General features: G+C 37.0%; 1 protein-coding gene across 12 annotated transcripts in view; it reads left to right on the top strand.

Moving 5' to 3' along the window:
- PPFIA1 (PTPRF interacting protein alpha 1) overlaps positions 1-21738 on the top strand; it is a 60653-nt gene that overhangs the window by 21516 nt on the left and 17399 nt on the right. For 4 of the 12 annotated variants that reach the window (XM_063331708.1, XM_063331710.1, XM_063331713.1 and 1 more), the window contains exons 3-21: positions 1256-1357; positions 2034-2198; positions 3043-3117; positions 3563-3664; positions 3904-4125; positions 4889-5035; positions 5984-6118; positions 6693-6767; positions 7222-7305; positions 7886-8017; positions 9655-9717; positions 11044-11123; positions 11394-11526; positions 12180-12403; positions 12734-12968; positions 15750-15779; positions 16451-16602; positions 17363-17535; positions 18585-18678. In XM_063331708.1, the coding sequence (XP_063187778.1) occupies positions 1256-1357; positions 2034-2198; positions 3043-3117; positions 3563-3664; positions 3904-4125; positions 4889-5035; positions 5984-6118; positions 6693-6767; positions 7222-7305; positions 7886-8017; positions 9655-9717; positions 11044-11123; positions 11394-11526; positions 12180-12403; positions 12734-12968; positions 15750-15779; positions 16451-16602; positions 17363-17535; positions 18585-18678 (2423 nt within the window). The remainder of the gene's footprint in view (positions 1-1255; positions 1358-2033; positions 2199-3042; positions 3118-3562; positions 3665-3903; positions 4126-4888; positions 5036-5983; positions 6119-6692; positions 6768-7221; positions 7306-7885; positions 8018-9654; positions 9718-11043; positions 11124-11393; positions 11527-12179; positions 12404-12733; positions 12969-15749; positions 15780-16450; positions 16603-17362; positions 17536-18584; positions 18679-21738) is intronic. The other 8 variants (XM_063331716.1, XM_063331714.1, XM_063331709.1 and 5 more) reach the window with 3 other exon arrangements.

Here is a 21738-nt window from a genome sequence, read left to right as displayed (position 1 = left end):
TGGAGTGACTGATGTGTATTTATTTTTGCATCCTAACTTGCACTGATGACACAACAGTTTTTATTTTTCCTGTTTCCTACAAAGCCCTCTTCTAAAGCATAGACTTTCACGCTTACTGTTAATAATAATTTCTAATGTGGTTCAGATTACAACTTAAATTTTGCCAGAGTAAGTGGGTAGATAAGCTACACTCCGTATTTGCTTGTAAAGGTGGTGTATAGTTGTCTTTCTTGTTCTATCCAGCATCTGCTCACTGAGTTGATAGAAAGTTTACATGCCTTTTATGTTGAGTATTTTTAGTGAGGCTGTTGATAGAGTGGAAATAGTTTAGGATGTAGTAGCTCTTTCTGATACTCAGTACAAACGTGTCTTCCTGACACAAACCCCAAAATCTAGAAATATATTCTTTAGACTTGACTAATCTCAGTGTTCAAAAATGTTCAAATAAACATGCAGTAACTGCTGTGATTTAGTTTAATTCCTGTTCCCTGATGACTTTGTACTCTGTATACTATTTCGCTTTGGTTCAGTTTTGTTTGGTGAAAGCTTTGTTGAATTTGAAGCGGAAGCCTTTTGAGGGTTTTGAACCCAAGGGCTTGGCTTCTAGAAAATTCTGATTCCAGTCCTCCAAGTTTTCTAGCAGGACTATAGGGAAAGGGCTGTTTCAGTTCTGTTCTGCGAGATTTGAAAGTAGGTATAAATTAAATCCCTGTGTGTAGCTTAAGTAAATAAATATCCATAAAGGTCTGAGACCTCCAGTGGTGAAGCTTCAAGCATGCTCTATTGCAATGCAGTGACCTGTGTATTCTGGTAGGTGCCAGGTGATTGTCTCTCACAATTAAATACTGACTTGAAATTTGTCATGTTTTGCTGGGTTCTGTTTTTGCTTAGCACACTGGTTTTCCACGTCTCCCTCACCAATCTTTTAAAAAAACCAAACTTTTTGAAACAATAACAAAGTGCATTACGAATAGTTTTTTTCCTTTGCTTACCAGGGATACCTCAATTCGGATAACTGCTTACAGAGATAAACAAATTCGCAAAAGTACTGGTCAGACATCTTTTACCTTTACATTTGACGGTGTAACGGTTTTAAGTGTTTGAGCTTAAGCCTGCTTAGCATGACTAATACAACTGTATTGGCTTTAGATACCCGAAATGAATACTTCGAGAAATATGTGAAGTGTTCATATGAATCTACTCTCACTGTATCCTGATATTTGATGTGCTTATATTTCTGTCTGGTTCATTTCAGGAATTTGCAGCGCTTACGAAAGAGCTCAATGTATGCAGGGAGCAGCTGCTGGAAAGGGAAGAAGAAATCGCTGAACTGAAAGCAGAAAGAAATAATACGAGGGTTAGTTCCTTGTCTTCTCCAAGATTATTGTTGTTAAAGCATCCAGCTACATGGAGAAAAACATTGAATGTTGAATTTGAAAAGCTGAAAGTATTTTTTTTCCCTGATATTTGCACGTGAGCACCCCTGGAAGTGCGAATGTATGTTAATTGAGAAAGTTTGGAATTTTCTGTGCCGCTCCAAATACTGCTGTGCAGAATCAGGAAAAGCTTGTAGGACTGCACTGCTGTCTGTCATTCAGCATGCTGCCTTGTTAGTTTTGTAATCGTACAACACCCAAGATCAGCGGAATAGAGCGGCCAAACTGTAGCGATCTCTTCCAGCAGCTTCCACGGCTGCCAGCAGAAGAGTTGCTCTCCGCTTTCGAGCATTTCCTATGTGTATCCTTCTGACAAGCGTGCGGTTCCTCAGGTTGGTGGCGGAACTGAAAGGACCTGGCTAAGTAGAAGCCTCATGTAAAAGCTGGACTGAACGAGAGAGGTAGGAAACGCGTTAGCCCTGGTATCGCTTCTGATAGGGCTGAAATGTTAAAAACAGGTCCTTATGCTTCGTGCAATAGTCGTGTGCTCTCAGATTTGAAGTTTAGAACTCAAAACTCAAAGCTTTAGGAGGCAAAGTTTCCTGCAGCTATGCAGAACAGGAATAAACTTTGTTCCTTTTTTTTTTTTTGTTTTAGCTGTTACTGGAACATTTGGAGTGTCTTGTCTCCAGACATGAGCGATCTCTCAGAATGACTGTTGTGAAGCGCCAAGCTCAGTCTCCAGCAGGAGTTTCTAGTGAAGTAGAAGTTCTCAAAGCACTAAAATCTTTATTTGAACACCATAAAGCCCTTGATGAAAAGGTAATGAAATATGGTAGCTAACATCTAATCATCCTCTGCCCTCTTTCACGTGGACCATGCAGCTTTTTGTACTAAAGTTGTAAGTCAGGTCCTCAGAATTTCTCTGTGTTAAGATAGTGGCTTTGCTAGAACTACATTGGTAACTGCCCTCCTAAATTAACATGTACTTCGTTAACTGTGCTAATGTAAGCTAAGGGTGGTTCAGGGGCAATATATTTGTTGTAGGAATGCATACATTTGCTTACCTGTATAATATCAGGATTTAGCCTTTCGATCATGTAATACAAGAAAAGGAGTAGAGGGAACAGAAGGAGAGGAATCTGCTCGCTCTGTGATACAAAATAAAACTGAATTAAAGGAGCTCCGCCCTTTAGCTGTGCCTGGTGTTGGCAACAGGATATGCAAGTGGTAAAGTTTACTGTGAATTTTGCTGCCAACTCATCGTTTGCTTAACTTTTGTGACCTTTGTGTGTAAAGTCTGGCAAATTAGTTTACGTGTCTCTTCTTCCTTGTGGTAAGTAAGCAAAAGCGTACACGCTCTGTGCCTTACAAAAGGATAGGCAAATTCTGGATATTTTTAATTCTTGCCTAAATGTGCAGGTCATGTTGAGATATGACTTGCTTATGACAAAAAAGGAAAAGCTAAATTTTAAGATACTCATTGTTTCTCTAGAAGGTTTTTTTGTAGCATATGTTGTAATTAGTATTTAAGATTAAGCAGGTCTCTAAGTGTAATGGAAATAGTGTCATTTACAATTTGAAAGGGGATGGCAGCATGGCAATTAGTGAAATTGATTTCTTTTTAATTGGAATGATTTCAAATTATTTGAAATTACTCTTTCAGGTAAGGGAGAGGTTACGAGTAGCACTTGAAAGATGTAGCTTATTGGAAGAAGAACTAGGTACTACGCATAAAGAGGTAGGTTTCTTTTAAAAAAAGAAGTCTTCACGTGTGCATTGTGGGTGTATTAATCAATATTTGAACACAGTAATTTATTCAGTTATTTAAGGTTCACTTCTTGTTTTTGATTATTTTTCCAAATGGGATAACTACAATTTTTAACATAGTCACTTTGAAAGAGCAGGCAAGGGGGGGAAAAAAACCCCAACACTGCCCCCCCACCCCCCCACCCCGCAAGCCAACAAAAAAACCCAACAAAAAGAGTTCCTGTGGCTTTCAAATAAGAATTTTTGGGATGCAGTGGCATAAGTTTTTGAGTGCCTGTGCCATATTTTATTAATACATACCTTGCAGTAGAATCAGTAATTGTTTCGCTCCTTTGCTTTTGCAGCTGTTCCTTATATTATTAGTGAGAAAGGAATTGACTTGAAACATATGTATATAAACTTTTCTTTTCTTTTAGTTAATGATTCTGAAAGAGCAAAATAATCAGAAGAAAACACTTCCAGATGGGATGCTGGATATAAATCATGAACAAGAAAATACACCAACTACAAATGGGAAGGTACAGCTATTGACTTTTTTAAGCTGATGTCTGATTTTTAACCATTACCTATATTTTAATTTTAAATGATAATAAAATAGTTTGAGTGATGCTTTAATTAAGACGTCTCAGTTACTATAATTTCAATTTTTGCAGTCTATCCAGTAATAAAATTATCTTGGGGGAGGGGTGTTTACAGATAAGTAACAGTTTGTTTTTCACTTTCTGTGTAACGTGCACATTTTTTTCCTGTTTAATAGCGATCCTCTGATGGTTCTTTATGCCACGATGAAAACCTTGCTAAAGTGATTGAGCTCCAAGACATCATAGATAAGCAAAACAAAGAGCAGACGCAAATGAAAGAACGTCTTACTGCTTTGTCTAGCAGAGTAACAGAGCTGGAAGAAGATCTTGACACAGCTAGAAAAGACTTAATAAAATCTGAAGAAATGAATACAAAGTTACAGAGAGATGTACGAGAGGTGAGGAATAAACTGTCAAAATTTGAGTAGTCGCAATTGCTTTATAAAATCTCAGTGTCATTGGCGCTCAGTTAGACCTTTATGCTTTTGAATGCCTTTGGTTTGACAGGTGATGTAGCGCATGGTGGTGCTACTTCTTATTTAAAAGACCAGTCACTTAAGAAAACTTGTCTTCACAATTAATCTATGAATAACTACATATTTCGTGAATTTATAAGTTTAGTACTGTGAACTTTAATGTGTTCTTGAAGAGGTGCTTGATCTTGCCATAAATGCTAAGCTTATTCATGAAGTTTAGATTTTTATTTTTAAAGCTGGTTGAGGAATCACTTTGATTTCAGGGGTGTGATTGACAATTCCTGTTACTGATCAGTCACTGATCCCCAGGGTGCTAACGTATTGCTGTGTACTATATCCTTATTAAACAGAAAGGGAGCTTACTTAAATGCAAGAACACTCTTTGACTGTCCCCAGGAAGTAAAGATTTGCTGTTTGCTGTTGAAAACGTAAATAGCAGATCTGTGGTGGAATAAAATAGACCAGTCTTTTTTAGCATTCACCATTTTAAAAAAAAAGTCATTGAACTTGTAAGCCTAGGTGAGACTATTCTTTCTTCTCCCTTTTTTTTACTGAGAGAAATAACAGACTATATCTGCTTTTTATTTTTTTCTAATCACTATTTTTGGTTTGTGGGTTCTCCCCTCAGTTCGATCGCTAAATAATTATCCCTTATATTCTAAATTCTCTCTTGTTTCTTGCATAGACTATGGCCCAAAAGGAAGACATGGAAGAGAGAATTACAACTCTTGAGAAACGCTACCTCGCTGCACAACGTGAAGCTACATCTGTGCATGACCTCAATGATAAACTTGAAAATGAAATTGCCACTAAAGACTCCATGCATCGACAGGTTGTGATTTGAAATAAGATAAAGTACATTTTGCTCAGCATAAAAGATGGGAATAATGGAGATAATTAGTGTTCATACTGTACTAAAGCTTTTGCTTTTAGGAAGATAAATATCATCTGTAATGCGCTATTGTTAGCGATTGTATTCCAGTAACTGGAGGAATGCATTGTTCAGGGTTTTACCCTGAAAATTAAGATCAGACAGTTTACAGGAAAAAGGAAACAGTTTTGAGCATTTTAGTGCACTTGATCATGGTGCAGCAGGGCTGTGTTCCCTACTAACGGGGGATTTTTGTTATATGTGTATCCCAGCATCTTTAGTTTCATGTGTGAGATTACTCATTCTAAGCTGAAACAGTTTTAAAATTTGTGTAGTGATTATTATAGCCTGTAATAGAAGTAAACATTGCCGTCCTGCGGGAGGAAATTTGACATGTGCTTGTCTTACTTTAAAACCAAAGTGGTTGTTTAGCCAGTCGCTTTCTAACTAGAGGATGCCAGGCAACTCTTAGTCAACAAGAGAAGTCCCTTTTAATAGAATTTTTAAAAGAAGTTGTGCACACACTTTAAATAAAAATAAATTGTGCGGTAATATGCATAGCGTTACTTAAAATATGAAGGAATTGTTTCCTTGCTGTAACTTAAAGCACAGCCTTGACATTGAAAATTCACAACTTGTTCTATGCTGCTTCCCGTACCATAATTATGTTTATCTGGTGATGTAGTTGCTTTCAGAATACACAGAATTGTCTGCAGAAAAAGTTTGTAAAGAAAAAAGTTTTCTCGGGTAATGAAGGAGAGGATGCAACGTCTTTGGTTATGAACAATTTTGGACAGTTTGTTCTCCATAGGTCTAGTAAAGGCAGTAATCTGTATCCTTACCTTCCTCTTTGATGAAAATTAATTGCCATTTTAACACTAAACATTTTCTGATCATAATCTTCTGTAGAGTGAAGATAAGAACAGGCAATTGCAAGAACGACTGGAACTAGCTGAGCAAAAGCTGCAGCAGACTTTAAGAAAAGCCGAAACTTTGCCGGAGGTGGAAGCTGAGCTGGCACAGAGAGTTGCAGCACTTTCAAAGGCGAGTCAACGTCCTCAAGAGACTTTCTTCTCCATTAGTGTCCCGCTACACGAAATCTGTTCTTAAAGCGTTGGGTTTGTTGTAGTGTGTTTCTGGTTTTTGTCCAACTAGTTCAGAAAATGTTTTTCCTTGTTTTCTGCATTTTCTGTTCATCTCTAAGAACAGACTCTGATTTGCTTTTTTTTTTCTTTAAATTTCTGCTCCTTGGAACTTGAGCAAGTTTTCTGTTAACTCTCTTACATGATGAAAATGTCTCTCTGAATTATTGTTTTGTTGCTTTTTGTTAAAATTCATTCAATAATAGGCATAAAGTCTTCTAAAACAAGAACTGTTTCTGGAGGGGAACCCCAAATTTCTTCCACTGTTAACAAAGAAAGGAATGTGGGGAGAGAGAGAGAAGTAATAGTACTCATTAAGATTTTTAGAAGGCTGCAAATGGAATAATGAAGCCTAAAGAATTCTATGTTAGTAATGACAAATGAGCCTTTTCGTCTGCGTGTGTGTGTGTTTTCTTTTAAAGCCTTAGTTTCATTTCTTTCCCTGTTATCTTTCCTGTCCCTAACTGGCTCTGTAGTCTGACCTTTTGTCTCCTGGGAACTCTGCTGCTAAAGATGCTAAACTATTGGAACTTACCACCAAGCTTAGGAAGGTAGAATTTGTATCTTAGTCCTTGTTTCTGCTTGCTGCTTTCTGCTTTGTCATGATTACTAACAAAGGGTCATGTTGTCTAGGTTAGTGAGGAAAAGCTGAAAATGCATTTTTTTTTTTAATTTATTTTTTTTTATTCTTGGGGATATGAATGAACTTCTGCTGTTGCAAGCTCGTTTGCAAATAATAGTGGATTCATGGTACTTAAGGTTGAGAGGCTTCATCATTTTGTTACTTACCATATGAACTCTTAGTAGGTTCTTTTAGTGACAGAAAGGCATCTGTTCTGCGTTGTGATTTACCATAAATGGCAGTTGCGCAAAGCATGTTAGATATATTACTGCGCTTCAATGTTTCTATGCTTTTGAAACCTTCTTTCTTAAAAAAAAAAAAAAAAAAAAAAAAAACCAAAACCAAAAAACAACCAAATTCTAATTTTGTTTTCCAATTGACAGGCTGAGGAGAGACATGGCAATATAGAGGAACGACTGAGACAGATGGAAGCACAGCTAGAGGAAAAGAATCAAGAACTACAAAGGGTACCGTATATATTCTTGGCAAAGATACAAAGCTGGAAGAAAGAATCTAATTCCCTCCATGGCTGCCTACCATTCAACAAAGCTGTTCTTATTTCTCATCTCTAAAATAAAGCCAGAGTTTAGGCTGGCTGATAGTTGGAAGATTGGAGCCGCTGCACTGTGGCTGACCTTAGATCTCAAGAAAAAGCCGAAAGTCTCCAATGGAAGTTTGAAAATACCTAATTGCTAGTCGTACTTTCTAAAGAGGAGACAGATCAAAAGCTTGCTGAATTAAATGCCTATGGAAAATTTGGTTCCTAGGTTATAAATAATGGAATTGGTTCTGAAATGTGCTTTTTCTTGAAGTGTAAGCTCAGACTTTCAACCTTCTGATCTTGGAGCAATTACTGAAGTCTTAAGTGTCCCTTGTACTCCCTTATAGAGCCATGGAGGTACATGCAGTATTCCTTCTTCCTTGGGAAAAACATTTCTATTAAAGAAAATGCATTTGGATTAAATAAAACTTACTGTTTTTACAAACTGGAAATTGTTGTAGACATTATAAGTTTTAAGTTGTTTCAGTAGCTTTTATGTATCTTAGGCTAGACAGAGAGAGAAGATGAATGAAGAGCATAATAAACGTTTGTCAGAAACTGTTGATAAGCTTCTGTCTGAATCTAATGAAAGGCTCCAGCTTCATCTCAAGGAAAGGATGGCTGCCTTGGAAGATAAGGTAACGAGTCACATTCCAGCGTATACATTAATTAGATGTTCAACATTCTGTAGTGATTTGTGTATCTTGCAATATGTCTGTAATTTCAGTGAATAAATACTAAATCTTTATTAATAAGTAGTTTCTGTTAAGGCTGTTTTCTAGTGAGGATTTGGAAAATACAGTCTTAAAAATCTTTTTGGTTTTGAGGTTACCTGTGGGCATTGTACCACAGTGTTGAGAAGGCATCTTTTCAGAAGCTTTATCCTTTCCTAAGTGTGGACTGGTGTGGACTGCATAAATAGGCTCATCCAGTGTAATACAGGAAGGCTACAGAACTAGGAGTAGAAGTTTGGCCTTTTTACAGTTCGGTTTCTTGTATTTCCTACTGCTTTTGTCTGCAGCAGTTACCCTGAGTCATTGTGGGATCCTTGCAAGTGGAAACAATCTTGCGTTTTCTTCCCACATAGGCCATACTTCAGAAATTCTTATGGTCCTTGTTATGACATCAGCAAGGTTGCTCTAACAGTCTTTGTAAATTCCATTTTTGGGAAACAGCTGACTGTGTTTATTTTTTTTTTAAATGCTTGAATATTGGGGGGGGGGGTGTTTGTCTTAGGGTTTACCTTTTACCTTCCAAACCCTAATTGCGTTCGTGAATAATGGGGAAAATATGGTTGTCCCTCACTGAGTAACAGCTTCTAGAAGAGTATTCTTGCTGTGGCTTCCAGCTCATTCTTTTATGATAAGTTGGGAGGAAACATGCATGTAAAATGTTAAGACTTTCTTCTGATCACTTGGGCTTTTTTCCCCTGGAATGATTTATTTGTTCATGTATGAAACTTTATTGCATGTTTAAGATGCAAATAATGGTATTACGTACTTCAAAGAAATGTGTTCAGCAGAACTTTTTGGCAATGGTGGAAAAGGCAAAGAAGGTGATACAGTTATGAGTTTCCTATTAGGAGGAATTTCTGATTATTTTTTTTTATTGGTATCACCTACTATAGTCAAATACAGTTGTTGAACATTAATCATTGTAGCTCAAATGTTTCTTAATTCTCAGGTGATTCTTAGTCTGAATTTGGAAATTGCTTTGAGTAAAGAGATTGTGGTAGTCATAAGTATTTATATTTACTGGAGTTGTTTAGAAGTCACAGTATAGCTGTAAAGATGACAGCTCTGACGTTAATGAAGGCCCGTCAGTCAGTGAGCGTTGCAGTTCTGGAGGTACAGTACATCCAAGAAATTACTGTATTATAATTTTGTAGGTCGGGCAAGTGAAAATAAAATGAAAATCTAATGATAACAGCCAGTAAATGCCTTAGTAACCGCTCAGTGAATTGCTTTGAATTATTTTAGCTGCCTAATTGTTCCTTTTTTACCAATTTTGTCAAACAGAGCTTTAAGAGGCTGGTATTGGTATTAAATTTTTTTGGAGCTTGTACTATTGCTAAATCAGTTATTTAGAGGGCTGTACACTTGAAAGGAGAAAACTTCAACTATAATCAAAGTGTAATGATGAAAGCAGCAAAGTAGCTGTAACTTCAGATGCATCTGTATACTGTTGACTGAAATTTTTTGATACTCAACTTAGTTATGGTTCAAGAGTTAAAAGCTTTTATAAGTAACTTAATTTGTGATACATTTTATTTTAGAATTCACTTCTTCGAGAAATTGAAAATTCAAAAAAACAAATAGAGGAACTTCAGCATGAAAAGGTATAATACACTTTTTTTTTTTTTAAATAATGTATCGGAAAATAATTGCTGTGTTGCTACATAGCAGGACCAGGTTTGAATTCCCTGACCTGGTCTGTTTAAAAGTAGGAGGCTGTTATTGCTCATTTTATGGTATTGTGTGCCTCAGTTTATGATGATTTTATAGGTAATTCATAGCTTTTTACCCAGAGACTTAACACACCTCTGAATATGTATAGTGGCTGGATATATTGGCAATTTGCCGAAGTTTGAAGATTGCATAGAATTTTTGTGAAAAGATATATAGATTTTTTTTTTTATATTAATCACAATGTGCGTATGACGTTGAACAGAAAAAAGAAAAGAGAAATACTCTTAATGTTGAGTATTTTCCCCCAAGATATATATTTTTTTTTTAAAGCATTCAGTATCATGAAATGCTTGTTCAACTGACAAATATTGAAGGTTTTCTGAATTGGGAGGGAGAGAGAGCAATATTTATTAGACTTGGCTGCTCCTTCGCAATACCAGCTGTCTGGTGTTTTGCTTGTCCTGGAGCTGACAAGTTCCCTTCTTGAATTTTAGTGGTGGGGCCTTTCGTTTCTTTGCATCCTTAAGCAGTGGCAACTGATTTTTGTGGTCCCGCTATCTGTTCTGAAACAAGCCTTGTTATTGCTTATTAAATCACAGGTGTAGCGCATCTCCCCAAATCATTCTAGTAAGTAGCTAGGCCAAACTGTAGAGGCTCTGCTTCTGTAAGAAAAAGAACGTGTTCAGAATGTTTTGCAGAACGTGCCTTGAATTTTTGTGTGTGTAGGCCAGCGGTTTTCACACAAGGCACAGATGTTCATCATCAGCCACTTTTTGTTAGGCTTTTGCTATTTTCTCGTTCATTGGATTTCTCTGTTGGTAAATTCTGAGTTTCTAGAGCATGTAAAAATGTCCAAGTTAAAAATGAATGCATTTAGAACCTTTTGCGTGCAAGGCTTGAAAAAAAATCTTCTTGTTTCTTATTAAATATTATCGCTTAATTACAGTAATGTTAGTAATACGTAAATTTCATTTAGTAGCTGTTTTTAAAATGCATATTGTCATTACCTAGAGTCACAGCGTAAAGAGGCAGCAGAATTGTTCTTGGGTGCCCTTTTGTGATGGTACTGTATTGTGTGTAGCAAAAAACATTTTTATATTTTACGTTGTTGAAGGGTATGTTTTAAAGTCTGTTATTTCTGAGTTTGGTAGAAATGAGGTCAAAACCATAAATGTTAATTTATAAATTAGTATTTGACACTGATTTTTATTTTTTTTAAAGCATATGGTTAAGTATTGTATCTCTTTATTTTACAGGATCAACTTGTATTAAATGTTGAAGCGTTAAGGGCTGAAAATGACCAAGTGAGACTCAGAGCCACATCACTTCATCACAGGTACCAGCACTTAATTGTAGTTCAGTTTTTTCTTATTTCTTTAAAGTCACTTTGCTAAATGTAATTTTGTCTATTATAACTGAAAATACTTTAGTCATAGCTATAAAACTTTATAGCTATGTATTCTTTATAGAGCTTATAAAGGAGTTCTAATACTGCTTAAAGAAAATTGGCACTGGTGGGACAACAGGAATCATTTGGGTGGGTTTTTGGGTTTGTTTTCCCCTTCCCCCTACCTTCCAACGGGTAAAATGTCTCTTTGTGTTCTAGCCGACCAGATTTCAGATACCCTGTGACATCTTCGTCTGTGGCTGACAGTCACACGGACTCCTATGGCACCTCATCAGTGTTAAGACGTCCCCAGAAAGGACGTTTGGCAGCTCTCAGAGATGAACCTTCAAAGGTAATAGAACTCAGAAATTAAAATGAAAATAAAACTTTGGGGAAAAAAAAAAAGTTAGATGAGGCTAATCTGTTGCAAGGAGTTTTTGGAATAGGAATACATAGCAATAAACTGATATATATATCCTGTTTTACTAACTAATGCACAGCTAATAGTCTTTTTAATTGGTAACAAATAATTGCAAAATTATTATTTTTAATTCCCATTTGTATTAAGTACGATAAGCCTGTAAAATATAGCTTGAAGGCTTTTTGTGTCTATACATTAATCTAACATTACTCTTCTGCAAGCAATTTTAAGTCCCTTTCAGGACACATAAGTTGTCATTACATAAAGCTGATTCCAAAATTCTCATTGGATTTGACAGTGAAATTCTACTGTAATTTAGAGTATATATAGCCAAGACGTGACATTTTCATTTATTCAATAGGGTTGTCCATTTTAAAATTCCACTTAACTGTAAGATGCCAAGTTTTCTACGCTATAGCTTTTTTTTTTTACATTTCTCTAAACATTGCTGTCTTGATGGATGCATTCAGCATGTAAGTGGGCTTTTTAAAAATTATTTTAAACATTTTGAAAAAGAGTAGAAATGCCATGTTTTTCCCATTTGAGTTTGGATTTTTTTTTTTTAAATTTTTTTATTCTCTTAGGTTCAAACTCTGAACGAGCAGGACTGGGAGCGAGCCCAGCAAGCAAGTGTATTGGCAAATGTGGCACAAGCGTTTGAAAGTGACGTCGATGTGTCCGATGTTGAGGATGACAGGGAGACTATATTCAGTTCAGTTGATCTCCTGTCACCAAGTGGTCAGGCTGATGCTCAGACTTTGGCCATGATGCTTCAAGAACAGTTGGATGCAATCAACAAAGAGATTAGGTATGGTCTATCTGCTGTTAAGGTTTTAATAAAAATGAGTTCCTGTGATGCTAGAAATCCTTTTTGTGTGGTTACGCAGAAAATGGTGGTTGCCCATTCGGTTTCCTGGCAGAGAGAGTTGACAACATAACTAGTTTGTTTATGCCCAAGTACTCTTCGTTTTTTTTTTTATCTTCAGTCCAATTTATGGAAGGGATTGTGTGTTACTAGTTTGACAGAAACCCCTGCACAGTGGTAATAGCAGTGCGTTCACCACTTTTTCAGATTTTTCAGTCTATTTATATGCTACTTGTTTCAATGTCATGTTCCTTTGGAACTTTTTTCTTTTAGACTTATACAAGAAGAAAAGGAAAACACAGAGCAGCGTGCGGAGGAGATTGAAAGCAGAGTGGGTAGTGGAAATTTGGATGCCCATGGCCGATTCCGGTCCATGAGCTCCATTCCTCCTCCCTATGCCAGTGGTTCACTTGCTGGTTCTTCCCCACCTGGCAGTGGCCGCTCCACCCCAAGGCGAATTCCACATAGTCCAGCTCGGGAAGTGGACAGACTAGGTATCATGACACTGGTAAGTATCCATTAACTTTAATTTTTTGTAAGAGTGTTCCTTTTCTTTAGGAAATGGGTTGTTTAATTTCCCCTTCCTCTTCTTCTTACTCAGCTGTATTTTTCCTTTCTCTAGGTTTTTCTACTGCTTCCTTTCAACTTCTATAAAAAGTGTAAGATACAGTCATAATGATTAGGAAAAACGTTCACAACTCAAGTCTATTAATTGGTCAACATCTCATGCCTAAGTATTCCGTCTGTTGTTACGGTCTTTCTTCTGATTCCTCTCGCTAGAAGAAATAATGTTTTCTTTTCAACCCCTGGTACAGCAGTCAGTTTCTCCCTCTGCTTTAAAGTTGATTGTTAGCAGTCCACTGTTCCACTAAAAACTCATCTAAAAAGTGATTTGCATATATTGCTTTAATCTTGAAGACCGTGGAGGTATCACGGCTGTTTTAATGAGTGCTAGTGTCTTGTTTTAACCTGTTAAGACTGGCAGGTAAAGGAATGATCTGTTAGACCTAGTAGCTGGTGAAGTAGCTTGGACTTAGCAGTTCAGTGAGTAGAGAACGATGGATCCATTCTTTTGACATTCTTATGACCGCTTAGAAAACGTAATCCTTCTAGGAGCTGCTTTGTGCATGTAAGCGTATCTGTAAAAACAAGATACGAGTTTTCCACTTTTTTGGTTTTACATAAATGTTAAGCAAACCGTAAGAGTTTCTCATATTTGGAATAGCTTTCGCTAAGGTGCCTCTTGGATACCAGTATTTATTTGCAAGCGCTCTCCAGGAAAAGCTCCTTCTCTAACTTAGCTCTAGATGCATTCCTTTGTCTCCATATTTGCATATGCATTTGGAAACTGTACTTCCTAGTTGTACATGCCACACCACGCTTACTGTACTTCATTGTCTTGGATTACTGCCCCTGTATCAATGTCTGTACTATACCAGCCAGTAGCCAAGGAATGCTCCCCATCGCTCTAAGAGCAGGTGGACTGTAAATGGTCCTGGTCTTGTGAATGGACTTGACTCATTTTAGTTTCTTATTTGTTTTTGAACACCCCTAGATTTCAGCTAACTACTTTTGCTGGCTTCTTAAAATGAATGTGTACCTATACCAAAAAGTTTTGGGGTTTTTTTTTTTTTTTTTTTCATAAAAAAGGAATCATTTTGCCTTTCTTGCATTAAATAAAAAAACCATTGTACTAGCTGTAGCCATATATGTAGGGTTCAAGCACACTTCTTTTACAGAAACTAACAAATTTCAGAATGTGGAGTGCTTTGCATCCTAATTTTTCACAGTAGTAAGTAGTTAAGCTAAGTACTTCTCTTACAGAAAACCCTATACAAATTTTAGTAGCTATTTTCATGAAGACTAGATCAGAAGAATGTTAAAATTCAGTGTAACTGAACAAAAGTAAAAAAATTAAGTTCACTTTAGATCATAAGAATCGTGACTCAAAGGCACTTGATCCATTGTTTGCGGTTGTATTTGTGTGACACTTCAGTACCTGGCAACTGATTTCTGAAAGCTTTTGTGAAAGCATGAAGCCGTGCTTCTCAAATTGCAGAACAAGAGCTTTCTAGAAAGTTTTGGAATGGCTTATAAATTATCAGACTGAATGGGTTCTCATGTTCTCTTTTCCAGTGTTTTAATAGAAAGTTGCATTAGTTTATGAGCAGGATGGCAACATTAAATTAATGCCAACTGCAGTAATGGTGTTAGGCAGTTCAGTTAGCTGAAAACCCCTCGTGATTAAATTAAATGAAAAGTATCAACATGATAAATTGTGAAACCTACAGCTCTCTCGAACCGTTCTTGTGGGCAGTTTTTATTCCATATGGTAAACGTTTTCATTTTTATGGATTATCAGATTTAATAGGTGAAAGATCCAGTAAGGTTAAAAAGAGTCTGCTGCGCTTTGTCTAAGAACTTGAGGAGGGACTAGATGATCTTTAAAGGTCCCTTGCAACCCTTCTGAAATAATTTGTCCCCAAATACAATGGTAATTATTAAACAAATTATCTCAATTAAACTTTTGTCAGCCTTGGTCTGAATAATTTGATAGCTTGTTTGTTTGTGTAACTCAGGGTTGCTGCCTTGCTCTGTGCGCCGGCAGAGGTGGGGAGCACCTGGGAAGCGAGATAGAGGAGAAATGAAACTGGTGGTAGACTTCTGTGCAAACGTTCCAGCAGTTTAAACTTAGTAAAAAGTACAAAACGCTGTTACTGTGTAGAAAACAGCTGTTGTTGGCACTCTGTCTTTCGCAGCTATTAAAGCGTGGCCGCTGTTCATGCTGTGTAGGAAGCGGCTGCAGGAATGGCTAAGGTGTGAGAAGGGACTAGTGCAGAGACCGTACGAAGCTGCTGTGGCTACCCACGTGGCTTGTAGAGTTCAAGGAGAGTCCTTGACATACGACAGGAAATCCTCTCGCTTTTTAAAAGCAACACCGTACACCCCCGTGAACCTTACTGCTTTTCTTGCTGAAGACAATGCACGTTTCGTGTGCTAATTTGCCTGTGGTACCAATACATTGAAATATCTACAGTACTTCTGTAGATAAACAACACTAAGTCTTGTTTATGGTGTTTTTTTCTTCCTTATCCCCTCTTCAGGGTTGCATTTAAGTAATCTGTGATTTGAAGAGTACTTCATACAACGTATCTTTCTCTGTGCCATTGCTGTAATTGTTATTTATATTCTCCCTCGTGTTTTGTCTGTAGTAGTTGTTTCAGTCTTTGCTACAGTTTACAATAAATATGGCTTTTCCAAATTTCTTCTCTTTGCATGCATCTATCAGCCTAGTGATTTAAGGAAACACCGTAGAAAGGTAAAAATCTTTAGTTTATTTACTGGTGTACCCCTTCTGTCTCCTTCCCTGTCCCCAAACTCATTAATGGATAACAGGAACATAAAACAAAGCGCTTGCAGGGTAACCTTAATGCAAGATTATATGCTCTTTGATATTAAATGTAAAATGGTTTATCATCTTAACATAAGTGTGAGTTGGGTTTGTTTTGTGGTTTTTTTTTTTTTGTTTGGCTTTTTTGCTGGTACGGGGCACTGTTCTGTTGCTTTCTGTCTGTAACCACTATTTTGCGATCTTCATGAAACGACATTTAATTTTAAAGGTCTGTTAGTGCACACACAAATAATTTCTGTTATTCAAACTTTGAGATAAGCCATAGCCACAGGTATGTAGAAACTGACTTCATAGAATTGGTAATCTTGCTAACGATTGTCTAAACATACAACAGTGAGAACTGAGACGCCTTCTGTTCACAGGACTCTGTTTTTTTTGTCTTTGAGTTTGTCACGTGAAGGTAACAGAAAATCCAGAAAGTCAAACAAAAAATAGGCAACTGCAGAATGGTAATGGCAAGAGTAATTAATCACTGAAATAACTGAGTTTTCCTTTCAATATTTTGTGTAGTGTTGATGTTGCATTCGTGTTTTGGTATTTCCAACTAACCCCTCAAGTTTTCATTAATTTTCCTTTAGTCTCCAGCTTCTAGAGAAGAGGTACGAGATGATAAAACCACAATAAAATGTGAGACATCACCGCCTTCTTCACCTCGGTCGTTGCGTTTGGACAGAGTCCAAAAAGGAGCTTTGCATACAGTGAGCCATGAAGATATCAGGGACATAAGGAAGTAAGTAGCTGTGAATCAGTCAAGCCTACCAGTAACTTGGTATTTCACTTAATGTTTCAGGATTTTGGCCTAGCTATTGAAGTGTTTCTCAGAAGTAAAAAGCATGAATGCATAAATGGGTGTTTATGTTATATAAACAGTAAGAGCACAGATTTTTATTAATGATCAGAAGTGGCTTTATGTGAAGAATTCTTCTGGAACTCAAGGTCTGCATTAAGTTTGCTTTGGAAATGCAAGACATACAATTCCAGACATACAATTCCAGTCGTCTTTCATAGATGGGAATTTAGCTAGAAATTCAGAAATAAGTTGCAAAATTACCATCATTTTGACTGACAGATGTTCTTTTCAAAGTGCCTGGGTATCTGGGGTGGACTGAACTCAAGTATTGTAAACCCTTGTCTGCCTCAGTTTGTCAGGAACTTGTGTTGTCAACTTTAGTCTCTCTGAATTGCACTCTAAACACTTTAATTCTTGTTTCTTAAAAAAGTAAGAATTGACCTGTAGTTCCATGTTATAGCATATAAATATTATATCCCTTCGTTTCTTGCATGATTTAGTCCTTTCCACTGTTTTTTCTATTTAATGATAAGTATTTCATAGATACGTTTCTTTTCATGACTCATTAAAAGGTGAAATTAGATGTCATTAATGAGTTACTTTTATAAACTTGCACAGAAACCTGAACTTGTCCCTCACTGTTATCCCAGTGAATTTGTTGTACGTGCGCTTCTTTATGACTCGTCTTTTTTTTGTGAAGTTCAACAGGCTCACAAGATGGGCAAACAAGTAATCCTAGTAGCAGTAATAGTAGCCAAGATTCACTTCATAAAGCCCCCAAAAAGAAGGGGATCAAATCCTCTATTGGCCGCTTGTTTGGCAAGAAAGAAAAGGGACGACCTGGACAAACAAGCAAGGAATCGTTAGGACAAGGTTGGTTTGGGGTTTTGTTTTGCACAATAAGAGAGAGAGTGAAAGACTGAATTTTATGATGTATGTGTCAGTTTGTGCATATTTATGACTGATTATTATGATGCTGATGTACAGCATTTTTTGGAATTAGTATCACTAAATCTTCTGGTAGGTCCTTTTATGAGTGTAGGATGCAAGTTCAGCTGTTCAGCTATTGCTGTCTTTTAGTCTCATGTAGTCAGGTTATTGAACCTTATTGACCTGTTCTGGCTTGTTTTATGAAACCAAAATTCCAACTGGATCTCGGAAGTGAAAGAGGCTTTTGTTATTATTGACACCAACAGTCATGTCTTCGTTTCGGACCCAAAGGAACTCCCTTGAAACGAACCCAGCTGGCTTAGTAAACGCTACGGTTACCTTTCTCTTTTGTGTAATTCTTTGCCTAAAGCAGTACTTTTCATGCTGATGCCGGCCATTAGTGATATTGGAACACTGAGAATTCACCTTACAGGTAGCTGAAACAGGAGGTACTTGGTGTGACTCCAGCTGGTTTTAGACAGCACCTGTTTGAGTCCATACAAATCTGATTTTCCTGTTTTTATACACCATGTTGATGGGTATTAATTTAACTAGAAAATGGAGCAATAGATGGGACTGGAGGTTTGGCTTTGTACATTTTTGATCACTAATCACCATAGAATGGTAAAACGTTTTGGGTTGGAAGGGACCTTAAAGCCCACCAAGTGCCACCCCCTGCCCTGGGCAGGGACACCTCCCACCAGCCCAGGCTGCTCCAAGCCCCGTCCAACCTGGCCTTGAACCCTCCAGGGATGGGGCAGCCACAGCTTCTCTGGACAACCTGGGCCAGGGGCTCACCACCCTCACAGCAAAGAATTTCTTCCTAGTATCTAATCTAAATCTCCACTCTTCCAGTTTAAAACCATTAGCCCTTGTCCTAATATTAGCAAGGATTAAATACTTGTGGTCAGCAAAGCAACAGTGATTTTTGAGTTATAGCTGGCCAGAACTGAGAAAATAACAAGACTGATTTTTGTCTTGGTTTTTTGTAGTTGGCATGGCAGAAGCAGATGGTTCCTCTCAGGATGCATTAGGTCTCAGCAAGCTTGGAGGTCAGGCAGAAAAAAACAGGAAAATGCAGAAAAAGTAAGTCATTGAATATTTTTAATCCTTTTTTGTTAAGGTATTGCTTTGTTTAAAAATGTATTGTTTTCTTTTTTTATTTTGTTTTGTTTTCAGGTATTTTTCCCTAGTATGGTGCTATGGCTAATAAGCCTCTGTAGAATGTTTTTAAATTATTTTTTATTTATTTTTTATTATTTTTAGTAGTGGCATAGTTCATGATAAGTTTGAAACTAATTTCAATGCTGAAAGCTTATTGCTGTAATAAACAAACTTGGAGATAAAAGTGGACTCTTATCAAACCTTTCCCCCGGATTTGTTATGTTTAATACCTGCTTTGGGTTTAATTCATTTGGAAGATTTCCCGGAGTTGTCTTTGGCTGTGACTTGCTCCAGAGTGTGAGAGAGTAGAGAGGGTGAAAGCGTGAGCTGTTCTGTACAGCCATCCTTCTGTCCTTTCTAGCAGGTGACTCTGCAAGTCTTTCCTTTTGTGCTACAGCTGCTAACTGCTGCTGTGTGCACTAATTTTTTCACTTCTATTTAAGGTTCTCTTGACATTTTCTCTCGTACATTTCAACAGCTGAAATCTTTTTTCCTTGCACCATATACTCCTGTTTTCCTCTTTTTTATAAATTGTGACTATTTCCTTTTTTTTAAGGCACCTTTTAGGTACGTAGTTACCTATTCCTAGTCATGAGAATTTTTTCAGTGTGTGTCTGAGGACAATCTGTAGTTTCATGTTTACCTTTTGAGTAATGCGTGCTTTGTTGTTCCCAGACTTAAAAGAGATGAAGCAAAAGCTTTAGTCATAGTCATAGCTGAAAAATAGCTGTTGCTACTAGTAGAAATCTTGACTTAACGCTTATATGGTAATACAGGAAACGCTAAAATTTATAGAAGTAGGATCAGGCATTCTTAGCATTTTTCCACCCAAAGCTGAGCCGTATACCTTGCACTTTCGTTGCTTCTGTTCTGTTCAGCTGCCTTTACTCTGCCCAAGGTCAGACGTGTTTTCCTTTTTTTACTTGCCTTCTGAAGACAGAATAGCGAATGTTGAAAAGAAAATGTGCTCGTTTTCTCTTTGCAAGAGATTTCTTGCAGTACCTAAATTCTATTAACAAATAAGAATAATGCCCAGTGACTGCTAATGAAAACCAGCAGTGTGTTGGTTTGAAAAGTCAGAATGGAATGTGGTTTTGTTTGGATAACAGATCGCTCAGCTGTTTTTCTTCAGCCTGTTACACTGAAGGCAACCGTACATTATTATGATCCGGTATTTTCCCTTTTCTACAGAGCTTTAAAGTCGTACCACATCTTGGTTGAATAAATAGTTTTAATCTGGTCATGTCGAAGTAGCGGTAGGCCTGTGCTTTGAACAATACAGATCGTTCTCAATGCCAGCAACCAACTGCATTCTAAAGTAAAGCAATCTATACTGTCTTGCTTTAATAAATGCAAGAAATGCAGTTGCAGATTAATCACGGCTTTCAAAAACATCATGGTATTTACTAAAAGTATGCCTCATGGCTGCATGTTGTTGGTTGCTTCAAGTGTCTGTATTAGACAAATGAAAACTTAGTTTGAAATTGCCTTGCCTAGCAATTAAATATGAGTATGTGCTTATTCACAGGAAAGTGTCATGATTCAGATACTTTAGTGAAAGGGGGTATGAAACAAGACTGAGGTGAAGATAGGTATCATCATATTTAGTTTTATTACTCTTACTGCTGAGAGCAGCAGCAGGGTGCCTTGAACTTGCGTAAGAAGTAAATCTTACCATTTTAAAAATCCCAGCAAAATACTTTAATCCAGCTGTTCCAGAATCCTGACAGGTATTCTGAACGTAGGAAGCAATATTATCACAGAGTGTCAAAGATCCCTTGCTGCCTTCGCGAGGTGCTTTGTTATCAAAAAGAAAAAGCGATAAAGCTGCTCTGAATTGCTTTTCACTTTGATATTGGAGGAGGGTGGGGTTAAAATAAGTTCTGGAGGCCGACTGTTCACTTACAAAATCCCGTATTCAGTGAAAATAATTCCAGTTACCTGAATGCTTGGAACAATGACAGCTATTTCTATTTATAGTTGTCTCTAATCCCTATTCGCTTGCGTATCTTCCTGATTTCTGCATGCATGCACACAAACAGGCCGGGGGCGGTATTCAATGTCTTTACTAACAAAACCCTATTTATAGTTACAGAATTAAATTACAGTATTCATTATTTGTCTGGTTTTGTATGCTTTTAAGTTCAGTTTAATCCTAGTTTTATATTTTTTTCCTTCGTTGTTTTATTTTCCTTTTGTTTACCATTTGATGTGGTAGTGCAAAATCAGGGTAAGTTTATATTTATTTTATTAGGATTGTTGTGAAATTATGATAAATCTCAGTTGGATTTTTTAGCAATATATTAAAAGCTCTAATTTTTTTTCAAAAAAGTCTAATTATGAGAGGAGATATGAGATTAAAAAGAATTTATTGTGAAAATGTGTTGCTGAAATAAATCCAGTGTCGTCTGGTTCAGTGTGAATGTTACTTCAGTGTCTCGTCTTAATTTGCACGGTGTGAATTTTTATAATGGAAATATTAAACCCTACTTAGATGGAATTAGTTTTGTAATTTGGGTTTTGAAAGCTGTTTAGCAATAGTAGAGGTTTGTGGCAATTAATTTCCAAGGTAGATGTATTTCTGTAAAACTGTTGCTCTTTGTCTACTAAATTTAAGTTGGTTTTAGTGTTTTGTTCGTGCTGTTCATCTTCTTTGTGAGCTGTACTGTTGACAGTGTTTGCCACAACCGTACTTGTGCTTTTCTGTGTGCAACACAACAAACTTAATACTGTATTAATCAGACAGGAAGGCAACCCTAAATTTAAGATAGCTGCTCTTAAAAAAAAGTTATACAGGAAAAGTTTACTACATACTTGAAGTCAATGTATAATATGGATATTAACTTTACACTGATGCTCTGCCTGAAATTAGTCTATTTTCATCTCATATTTTAGTACTGTTGCTTCTCAGTTTTTACACCTTGCAACTCTGTCGTTGCCATCAGTATCACTCTCTTCACCACCTTCCCTACAGTCCCTCTT

This window comes from Chroicocephalus ridibundus, chromosome 4, assembly GCF_963924245.1.
Source record: "Chroicocephalus ridibundus chromosome 4, bChrRid1.1, whole genome shotgun sequence".
Taxonomy (NCBI): Eukaryota; Metazoa; Chordata; class Aves; order Charadriiformes; family Laridae; genus Chroicocephalus; species Chroicocephalus ridibundus.
Note: the sequence above shows the minus strand (reverse complement) of the source record. Positions and strands in the feature narration are given on the sequence as shown.